Source organism: Danaus plexippus, chromosome 26 (genome assembly GCF_018135715.1).
Source record: "Danaus plexippus chromosome 26, MEX_DaPlex, whole genome shotgun sequence".
NCBI classification, from domain to species: domain Eukaryota; kingdom Metazoa; phylum Arthropoda; class Insecta; order Lepidoptera; family Nymphalidae; genus Danaus; species Danaus plexippus.
In genome coordinates this window covers 1,917,105-1,928,916 of record NC_083554.1, presented here as the reverse complement: position 1 = coordinate 1,928,916, position 11,812 = coordinate 1,917,105, and the positions used below count along the sequence as shown (strand labels likewise).

At 36.0% G+C, this 11,812-nt stretch overlaps 1 protein-coding gene across 1 annotated transcript; it reads left to right on the top strand.

Moving 5' to 3' along the window:
• The first annotated feature begins 2,397 nt into the window (after positions 1-2,397).
• On the top strand, positions 2,398-10,631 carry LOC116774243 (electron transfer flavoprotein-ubiquinone oxidoreductase, mitochondrial). Its single transcript, XM_032666900.2, has 15 exons — positions 2,398-2,501; positions 2,860-2,961; positions 3,174-3,286; positions 3,462-3,660; positions 3,859-3,950; positions 4,908-5,067; positions 5,272-5,384; positions 5,863-6,082; positions 6,597-6,752; positions 7,195-7,319; positions 7,754-7,871; positions 8,373-8,480; positions 8,817-8,930; positions 9,192-9,266; positions 10,024-10,631. The coding sequence occupies exons 1-15, from the start codon at positions 2,468-2,470 to the stop codon at positions 10,110-10,112; spliced, it is 1,818 nt and encodes a 605-aa protein (XP_032522791.2). The 5' UTR covers positions 2,398-2,467; the 3' UTR covers positions 10,113-10,631.
• The last annotated feature ends 1,181 nt before the right edge of the window (positions 10,632-11,812 follow it).

Here is an 11,812-nt window from a genome sequence, read left to right as displayed (position 1 = left end):
CTCGTCGCGCACCTGACAGGCAGAGGGCCGGATCTAGCAGACAACCAGTTCGGTTTTCGCAGAGGGCGTTCCACGGTAGATGCAATCATGCGCGTGAGGGACCTCACGACGGGGTCTACAGTGGCCAGAGGGAGGGTTGTCGTGGCGATGTCTCTGGACATCGCAAATGCCTTCAACTCGCTGCCCTGGAGCTGCATCCTAGAGGCACTCCGATATCACCGGGTGCCTGCCTACCTCCGCCGTGTAGTCGAGGCTTACCTGATGGAGAGGTCTGTCATCTACCCTGGTCAGCGAGGCGAGTGGAAGCGCAGAGATATGTCGCGCGGTGTTCCACAGGGCTCGGTTCTGGGCCCGCTCCTGTGGAATATCGGGTACGACTGGGTGCTGCGCACTGACCTTCCCGGAGGCGTCAGAGTGGTTTGTTATGCTGACGACACGCTGGTGCTAGCCAATGGGAGGTCGCACCAGGCGGCGGCCAACCTGATGACATGTGCGGTTGAAACACTCGTTTCTAAGATCCGGCAGTTAGGACTCGAGGTGGCGCTCCATAAGTCCGAGGCCATGAGCTTTTACAGCCAGCGGAATGCACCACCTGCAGGTGGGTCCCGAATAACGGCGGGAGGGGTTACCATCGGCGTCGAGTCGACGATGAAGTACCTAGGTCTTGTCCTCGATAGCCGGTGGAACTTCGCGGAACACTTCCGACGTTTGGCTCCTAAGCTGGAACGGACAGGGGCTGCGCTCAAGCGGCTCCTTCCTAACTTGGGGGGTCCGAATGCCTCCTGCCGGAGGTTATATTTGGGAATCATGCGGTCCATGGTCCTCTACGGAGCCCCTGTGTGGGCGCTAAATCTGAGCCGGCGTCCAGCTCGTACGCTGATCGCGTCCCAGAGGGTTATGGCCATTCGGATAATCCGTGGTTATCGCACTATTTCCGGAGAGGCTGCGAACCTCCTTGCCGGATCACCGCCCTGGGATCTAGAGGCGAAGGCGCTTGCGCAGGTCTTCAGTTGGCGCGCTGAAGCTTGTCGCCAGGGCCAAGCTCCGCTGCCGTGCCAGATCAGAGCGTGGCAAAATGAACTCCAGCGTGATCTCATGACAAAGTGGAAGGAACGATTGTCTCAGCCGAAGGCTGGGCTCGCTACTATCGCAGCGGTAAAACCAATCTTTGAGGAGTGGCTGGAGAGACGCTACGGCGTGCTCACCTTCCGCCTGACGCAGGTGCTTTCCGGGCACGGATGTTTTGGGAGGTACCTGTTTCGGATACGGAGGGAGGAGACGCCCGAGTGTCGACATTGCGACGACCAGCCAGAGGACACGGTAGAGCATACGGTGGCGGAGTGCCCAGCTTGGGCTGAGGACCGCCGTGTTCTCAGGGTAGCCATCGGCGGCGGTGACCTCTCGCGTGCGGCTTTAGTTCAGGCCATGGTGCGGAGCAAGAGGCACTGGGAAGCCGTCTCCTCCTTTTGCGAAGCAGTCATGCTAGCTAAGGAGGACGCGGAGCGCATGAGGGAACGATCCTCTTCACGCGCCAGACGCTGCAGGGGACGCTCCAGGCGTTGGGGATCGCGAGATGACCTTCAGCCACCGTAAGCGCGGGTCTGCGGACGGCGAGCAAGGGTAGCTTGTTGCCCGATCAGTACCAGACCTGAGCGTACGGCGCGTAGCGTACCGCGCGCGCCTCAAAGAGACATCTGACCACCACAGATGGGGCCCGAGAGCCGTTGCCAAGCCGGGTTGCGGGTGCAAGCGAAATGATGTACCGCGGCCTGGCTCGGAGCAGGAGAAGGTACGGGGGGGTTTTTAGTCAGTAAGAGTCTGACACTCCCTCTTGCCCCACCCAGGACAAGAGGGGTCATATGATGATTTTCCCCTTTATAAAAAAAAAAAAAAAAAAAAAAAAAAAAAAGGATAGTACGATTCTTTTTGATTAGAAGGTACATATATCGAATTAGAGTAATTTAGTAAGCATTCGAGTTAATAAGAGACGAAAAGAAGACGGTATGAAATATTTTGCCTTGGTTTGAGATTTTAAGGGAATGGACGAAGAATGAGATAAAGTTTTAAGAGTGAAGGATTCTATCATGAATTGAAATTTTACAGAAAGTTTCTTTCATTGTATGTACGTAATTATCTTAGTTTTCAAGTTAGTAGCATGACTACGGTAGTATCGTTTTTAGTAAAATATTTGTTTAATTCGGAAAGAGCAATTGGCTGTCTGAAATTTGTAGACTAAAGAAATTGATGTCAAGTTAATAAATAGCTCGACTACATAATTATGAATAATTAAGTAACCTAAGAATTTAGTATGAAGAGATTTAAGAATCAATATAATGTAGGTAATCAACCGAAATATTTAATAGACAAAAAAATATATTTTGTATTACTGTTACAATGACAGTATTCTGTTGTCACTTGTCATATTGTGTGTTTGATATCAGAACTCTGAACTTTTGTTTTGTTAAAAATGGCGACGGCAATTGTTTGTTCGTCTCGCAAGGGTAATTTGTTTTAATAAAATATAGACGTATTAAGATTTATATCATTGATATTGTTGTATGTGACAACGGAGTGTAATAATTTTATACAATTTATCACTATTTCAATTCATAAAAATACATTGCTAAGTGACGTTACCTATCAGCTGTTCTGGAACCTAATTCAAATAAATTCAAAATTTAATCTTTTTTAAGATAAACATACAAGTGAATTCATATTCTATTTTTGAAAAAGTAGTGTTTTGTTATAAATAAGTAATGATTATGTTACGCAATGTTATTACAAAAACAGAAGTTCAAAGTTCAAATGACATACTTTTTATATTTTGGTAATTGCGTTTAAAAAAATAATTTTCTCTAGTCGGGAGGCTGATAAATGCTGTTCGACGTCTATACTCGGATTATCCTAAAATCACAACCCACTATACAATTCATCCTCGTGAAAATGATCCCAGATGGAAAGGTAAGACTGATAACGAATAAAAAGATAACATTTATAATTTAAAGTTAGCCCCTGTTATTTTTGTGATAAAATTTGTGTATAATTATAAGTAGTAGAATATTTTTTTAAATTTAAATTTTAAACCAAAATTTAAGTGTGGAACTGTTTACTTATATAAATTAATTAATAATCTGTGTATAATATTAAATAACCGTGATTACTGTAATGTATAGATGTAAGCATGGAACGTCATGCCGAGGAGACAGATATCCTCATTATTGGTGGTGGTCCAGCTGGTATGGCAGCTGCAATCAGGGCTCGGCAACTGGCTGAGGAAAAAGGGGCTGTGAGTATGACTTTCTTCACATTAATGAATGATAGCATTATATACATATTCTAGTTACTCTTATAATTTATTTGCAATATTTGTTGCCATTACGTGTGGTTTTATTAATATCAAAAAATTCCTTGAATACATATAAATTTAAATTTGTCTATGTTTCATTCCACCTTTCTTTCAGGAAGTCAGAGTGACCCTTTTAGAAAAGGCAGCTGAGGCCGGCGGTCATATACTTTCCGGGGCATGTGTGGATCCCAAAGCCCTTAATGAGTTAATACCTGATTGGAAAGATAAAGGAGCTCCAATGAACACACCTGTCACATCAGACAAGTTTGGTTACTTAACTAAGAGTGGCAGAATACCTTTGCCTGTTTTCCCCGGTAAATAAATAAAAAAAAAAATGGAACAAAAATTTCAAATAAATTTAAATTACAGTAGTTTTATTTTTCAAAATGAATGAGGGTTCTATTAGTGTCACTTCTTATTTTATATATTTTAGCAAAGAGGTTACATATATACACACATATATTTTTGGTCTTTATTATGCTTGTCATAAAAATTTTTTTTTTCATTGAAAGGTTTACCGCATTATAACCATGGTAACTATGTGGTGAGATTGGGTCATTTAGTGCGATGGATGTCAGAGCAGGCGGAGGCACTTGGCGCAGAGGTAATGATTTAGACTTTAATTATTACACAAATTCCTTTTATTTTTCCAAAACAAGGTTTGGTTTGTTTTTATTGTTGATGATAATTTTAAATTCAGTGTCTTTAATATCGCTTATGATGAATAATGTGATTATACTATAATATTCGAGATTTATAGCATTCGAGAGTATACATTTAATGTGAAATTAAGTTTTTCCGCGACTTTATTTAAAATTTTCTCGACATTTCGACTAATTTTCAGCCATGCATTGGCGGACAAGATGGAAGAGTGTCATTATTTAGCAAATGTTACAACATATCATTTTGAATGATTGCATTAGTTTATAATTTTCATATATTTATCAATTTTCTTTGCATTTTCCTCCCATAATTTCTATATGAAACACTTTGTACCATATTTTGTTGCTTATGATGACTCCATAATATGCAGGGCGATGATTTACTTGAAGTAAAATTATTTCTTTGCATTATTGGTCCTATGCCAAACAACACATCCACAAATTCCCATATGTTGACAAGTCAATAGGCGATAATAGTCAACTTTTATGAAAGATTCTAAACAATTGGACGCTTGCCATGTTTAATCACATTAAATAAGTAGGCATTGTATATAAATGCATAGTGCCAACAATTTTGTCCTCAAAGAATCCATATTTTATAATATTTATATTAACATATAACCAAAAATTTCCTCAATACAAATAGCCTAACTCGTCATTATATCACCTAACAGCTATTAAAAGTAAAAACTGTAAATCTTGTCAAAAATGGATCAGCCGTTTAAAAGAAAGATGAATGTATATTGTACAAAAATATTTACACTATTAGTAAAAAGGTATTATTTAGATAATACAAACAGAGACACCATTTTAATGAATATTTAGAGTTGTACTGATATTGATTTTCGTATTAATATTTATTTTTGCATAGAAGCATTTTTATGTTATGTATATTCTAGGTTTGGCCAGGGACCGCTGGTGCTGAGTTGCTGTATCGTGACGACGGTTCCTTGAAAGGTGTAGCCACAGGGGATGTTGGCATCGCCAAAGACGGCAGCCCCAAAGATATGTTTGAACGTGGCATGGAATTCCACTCAAAGATAACAATATTCGCTGAAGGTTGGATACTATACATACATTGCATTATAACAGTATAGAATAAAACTTACATTTATAAGAACATTTTTGTTTATTTGTATTTATTTTTGGTAATGTAATTATTATTTGTTTTACTTATTTATAACAAGTTAATGTCTCCAATGTGAATATGAAGCTTGTGTTGTATATTTTTTACAGAAGTAATGTAATAAAAATTGTTTGTAGGTTGTCATGGTCATTTGACAAAGATGGTGTCCAATAAATATAATCTTAAAGAGAAGAGTGAACCGCAATCTTATGGGATTGGACTCAAGGAGTTATGGGAAGTTGCGCCCGAGGTATTACTTAGACTTAATAAAACTGTCCCACAGAGACAAATAGTCAATTTCAATAATATATTCTGTTATTTAATATATATATTTCTTACTGATGTTATAATGACACTTTGAAAAATTTTCTAATAATGCAGTCTAGATATTACAATAATATATACTATTCAATGCAGTTCATAATAAAAGGAGACGTGCAAGTTATATTTGGTTTTGAAGTTCCTAAAAGCAAATATAGATGACGCTGACATTTGATTTCTACGTAGTTTTAATTTAAATGTATTATAAATTTTTCTTAGTTCTCAATTCCAATGTCCGTTTGGGCGAAGTCGCGGGCTGGAGCTAGTTTAATCTATTATTGTAACCGGAACTGCTATACAAAATGTCCAAGTGACATATGACCAGAGCATATAAATGTTATTTATTAAAGTACAATTACTATGATTATAATGAAAATAGTATATCATTTTCGTTACATATCTTACAGAGACACAACCCAGGTCTCGTTGAGCACACTATAGGCTGGCCCATGGACAAAAACACATATGGGGGCTCGTTTATATACCATTTGAAGGTCGACGAGGGCGAAGCACCCTTGGTGGCGGTGGGGTATGTGGTAGGGCTCGACTACGCCAACCCCTATATCAGCCCCTTCAGGGAGTTCCAGCGTTTTAAAACTCACCCTTATGTGAAACCCATGTTTGAAGGTAATTTAATAAATCAGTTTTGGTGGAAAAAATTGTAAGAAATAGATCTTATAATTGTAAAATTATACCCAAATAGCAATAAATTATACTATAAATGTGATTTTTTTGTAAGAATGTATGGATGAAATATGATGTACCGATTTAGATGAAACTTTCCAACAATGTAGATCAGGCATCAGAATAATATATAGGCTATAATTAATATAAGAAAACATAATAATAGTTGTATGTAGTGTGAAGTTTCTACGATAGATGTCGCTGTTGGATGATAAACATATATATTATTATTAATTGCTTTCTGATTACGATGCCGAATAAAATGCGGACGTAGTCGCGGTCGCAAACTAGTATCATAACTTTGATATTTTCATAATCGTCTATGGTTTTTTCAACATTACTTTTTTTTTAATAATGTGCAATGATTTGAATGTTTTAGAAGTTGTTTTGTGATGGAATATTATTAATATATTACTATAGTAATAAAATGCTTACTCATGAATATTTCAATTTCCAGGTGGTACTCGTATAGCGTATGGGGCTCGAGCGTTGGTGGAAGGTGGATGGCAGTGTCTACCGGTGCCCGTGTTCCCGGGCGGTTGTCTTGCTGGAGACACGGCGGGCTACCTGAATGTGCCGCGGATAAAGGGAACACATAACGCTATGAAGAGTGGTGGGTGATAGCATAAACTCATAGAGTTACTAATGAACAGATAATCTATATGATCGCAATTGGCGACTGTCGCCTCTAAACGTTTATATGTGCTGATCCTGATGTCATGACATAGAATTTAGTTATAAACCAAAGAGTTACAAATGAGATCAAATAAAATAAGGCTATATATATTATAATTGAAGACTTTTTTGATAGCCGTATTACTTTTTAACAAATATTGCATCATGAAAATGTTCAGTCATAATAATCTCTTGGCGATTAAATGAGTAGTTAGTAATCTGATCAAATTAATAAATGTTAGTTATAACAGAAATATCAGTTTTTAAGTAAATATATACACGCTATTTCCTAGGCAGCAAAAAAATTTAAATATATATCGAATAATTTAGAGTTTTAAATACAATAGTCTTAAGGTTGCTTTTCGTGTGACTGTTTCCAGGTATGTTAGCAGCCGAGGCAGCCGTGGACCTCATTGTATCAGGAGAAGCATCTCACGATAAAGGAGTTGTGCCAACTATGTATGAAGACAAATTAAAACAATCATATGTATATAAAGAGTTAAAGGTACTGGGAATTAAAGTTGCAAGGTTTTGTTTAGAATCTAGCAATATCTCTATATTTATACTTTAAGTTTCTGTGTAAGTAAAATCTGGTAGAAAGTAATTTATGTATTTTAAATGTATTAGATACAGTATGTTGAAAATATAAATTCGTCAGGTTTCCACATATAAGTTAAGCAAAAATTTTATTATAAATAAAAAATAATAATTATTGCAATTAGATAATTATGAATTTTAAAATGTACCAGTTTTAAATTTTCTTGGAATAGTTTTTAATTTGAATTTCGAATTAAATTTGATATAGTATGAAAATATATAAACATAAGCAGGATTTGAATCTGACGCCTCTGAATTGTTCCATTGTAGTTGTCTATAACTATAGCTTTATATAATAGATATATTTAACTGTATATGTAATATTTTATTTATATTCCACAGCAAGTTAGAAACTGTCGGCCATCTTTCCACAGTCCCCTGGGTGTGTTTGGAGGCGTGGCCTATTCTGGTTTTTCAACATTGGTCCGTGGAAAGGAACCTTGGACATTCAGCCATGGAGGTAGACCGTATTTCATGAATTACTATGTGAAGCGATATATTTATTAATTTTTTAAAACAATAATTTATTATCTGTGTCTCATCTGCATAAAATGTCTCCATTATTCTGCCAATATCATAGAGGGTGTTACTTTTGTTAAATTTTTTTTTGTTAATTAATTTGGTATATTAGAAGATTTGCATTATTTATTGATGCCATCTGTCAGAAGCAAAAGTGAGATAATTTATTATTAAAATAATGTTTATTGTATGTGTGGTTTCCACAGAGCTTTCTATAAAAACATACGCAAGACTATAATTCGTCTAACAAATTAAAATGTTGACATTATTGACAATGAAACCTTAGTTAAACAAAATCAACATCTTTCAGGGAGTGGTTAAAGCTTTCTGACTATTGTATGCTGTATCAATGAGTGATTCAGCTCGGTCTTCTCGCAGGAAATTAAAAATGAAAATGTAAAATTACACATTATTTATAATTATATAATATTTTTATCTCAAGGTGCGGATCACAGTAAATTAAAGCCGGCGAAAGATTTCAAACCCATCGACTATCCTAAGCCGGATGGTGTTGTGACCTTTGACCTTTTATCCTCAGTCGCACTCACAGGTATCAATTTAATGATTTTCCAGTAAAAACACAATATTTTAATATAATATACAAAAAAAATTGGTAGTTGACTTATTTTTTTTAAGTTAATCAACTAATAAAGTGCTTTAAAATATATAGGATTTTTATATTAAATCATAATATTATAAAATGTTCATGCTTTTGACCACCCGATGTAAGAGGAATGCGAGCTAGCTGACGTCAGTAGCGGTAGACGTTGTTATAATAAAAAATTGATTGTGATTTTCTTAGAAAATCATCAATTCATAAGTTATAAGTCTAATGTAACTAATACAGTATTGTATCTACATATATATATATATAATATTTCTATAGGCACCAATCACGAGTCAGACCAGCCGCCTCACCTTACCTTGAAGGATGACTCCATCCCTGTCAAGAGGAACCTCGCACAGTTCGACGGACCGGAGGCGAGATTCTGTCCCGCGGGTTAGTGACTCACACACCCATATACACCCGTGTAACCAAACAGAGCCACCCACACGTACATGCACTCACGCACACATACACATGACCCTATCTACGTATGGATGGTATAGGATGTTCACACAGACATACATAGAAACATAATTTATGTATTTATATATACTTAATTTAAACAATCAATAAACTTTAATTTCTTTTTATATTTCATCTTTAATGTATTTAACTTTTTAATTGTTAAAATATATGTATTGTTTGTATGTGTAGGTGTGTATGAGTTTGTTCCCATGGAAACCGGAGACGGCCAAAGGCTTCAGATCAACGCACAGAATTGTATACATTGTGAGTACTTGTAATATATATGTTACATTTGTATGGACATCGTGTTATTTAAACAGAGTGACGTCATCACAACTGACGTCACAAATGCCTTTCATCTTGATTATCTCAGGCTATTGAAGGTAATGTTCCAGGTAGAGTTTCAGATTTGTTGTTCAACGGTCAGCGTTGCTTCCAGTAATGTCCTACAAAGTGTCTGAAGCCAGTATTTATAGTTTTCAAATACAGGTTGATACTTAAATGTTGCCATTACAAAATTACAATGGTTCAGTATTATTATTAATTATAATCAGTTATCAAAATATTTCCAAGGATTATGGTATATTACAATTGGTAAGCGCAGATGGCGCCACTTGTACCAGTAAGCTCGTAGACGGTCTGACGAATCCCTTAGTCGAAGAGGTCCTATCTTTGCGACGTTTCGAGCGAGAATGCCTTAAATCTGTACCCATGCTTCTATTTATACCAAGCGACACTCCTCGTTGTGACAACACATGCGCTTTAATGTAATATATATTGGACGGATTTTGATGAAATGTTCCAGTTATATAGCTTGGGCAAATGACACAGGATTATTGCCTAATTATATTGTTTGGTAACATATTACAGTTGTATATATATAACATGAAGTTACCTAAAACGGACGATAGATGTCACTAACAGCTGGTACAGAGTACTCATTAGTGATGTCTCTAAACTCAGCACCTAGTAACAGACAAAGTCGCTGATAAAAGTAGTTTAATAATATTCTAACTTACAGGTAAGACATGTGATATCAAAGATCCTTCGCAGAACATCAACTGGGTTGTGCCTGAGAGTGGTGGGGGGCCGGCTTACAATGGAATGTAATATATGAGAAATACTACCGCACACATACAAACATACATAGAATATAACAAACAATAGATATCATTCTATATAGTGAAAATAAAAATATAAATGAGATTAAAGAAAAATGACGATCCACGGAAGAAAATATTTTTGATCACAATTTTATTAATACCGTTTTTTAAAAAAGTGTTTTATTGTATATAACATAAAGTTAAAGTTTTATGAACCAAATGTTATATTTTTTATAAGTATATAATATACTAAGTTATGTACACGCGTTATGATATAATATATAGTAATTTTTTACTGAAGTGTATGTAATCGGCAGCTGATGTGTTCAAGCGAGAATCGCGGTCGTATGAAGTGTATGAAATTATTGAAGATATATATTTTTGTATACAAAAGAATATTCTAATGTACAATGTTTTGTAACAATTTATTCTGTACATAATAACTTAATAGTTGTATATAATATCATACAACCTCAGTAGAATAGTTTTATTTAGGAACATTTAATTAAATAAATAGTTAAATATTTTTTTGTTTCGTTTAAACCATATTTATTACGTAAGATTTTTTTTTTCACCTAACTCTACTGAAATAATATTTTTTTTAATGTCTGTATGTTCCAGATTATGTAATGCCTAATAGATTTTATTATGAAATCATGTGAATTTTTCTTAAAATTAAAGCAATTTCTTTATTTTTTATTTAATCAAAAATTTATTAAAAAAAAGTATATAAATACTGTCAAAAAATATTTAATTCAGAATAATGGTTATATATGTTGTACCACTTCGTCGTTTTTAAAATATGACGTCATGCTATGCTATGCAAATGCCTTTGACCTCAGTTATCGTCAGGTTCTTAGACTATTGAAGGTAACCTCGTAGACGGTCCGACGGATTCCTTATTTGTAATGTAGAATGTTTGCGTTAAACGTTCAACGGTCCTCGGGGTGGGGTGGGGGGGTTAAAAAGAGACAGCGAGAGGAAATGCGTGGCGCGTACTATACTTGTCAAGGCAGCGCGTGCGTTAGCAACGAGCGTCCAATATTTCAATGCTGGAGAGAGAGAAAGAAAGTTACACAAATGTAGAAAGTAAGAGAGAGATAGAGAGTGAGTCAGTAGATTCCAAGCACATGAATGGTATTTTTGCTATGCAGCGGAGTAAATAGTGTGAGCGTCGTTAAATTAGCTGAAATAGAATCTGGTTGTTCTGTATTAATTTATTAATTTTTTTAGTTTGTTTAATAGACATTTCTTTCATTTCAACATTACGAAGTTACACTTCTTTCGCGCGGAAGGACTCCACCCACGTACTATTTCTTTTTTTACCTTCGCCTCTATTTATACCAACCAACGCATTGTTGTGACTGCACTTGCAAAGGTACTAGGCAGGACTAGGCAGGTTAGGCGGGTGACACCTGATAATTTCAACTACCCTCAATTACTGTTTACGTAAATATGATATTTTCTCCTATGTACATATCCAATTTACTTACTAATATCAGAATACCATTTAAACTAATCTTACCACAAGTTTGTAAGGACAAACTATAAACGCAGCCTTTCGAATTTCTGTCAAATGTATATGTTGATAGTATCATGTTCGAAGATTTATGAATGTTTAAAAACTGTAACTCAGTAACTACTAATTGTTAAAAAAAGGTGAGTGATGTTTTTTTATATATTTTTCGTCTCTGTTTTATTCTGGTT

Coding starts and splice junctions, on each gene's coding strand:
- LOC116774243 (XM_032666900.2), top strand. CDS start 2,468: ATGGCGACGGCAATTGTTTGTTCGTCTCGCAAGG. Junction 6,083..6,596: donor TGTGAAACCCATGTTTGAAG/GTAATTTAATAA, acceptor TTCAATTTCCAG/GTGGTACTCGTATAGCGTAT. Junction 8,931..9,191: donor GGCGAGATTCTGTCCCGCGG/GTTAGTGACTCA, acceptor TTGTATGTGTAG/GTGTGTATGAGTTTGTTCCC.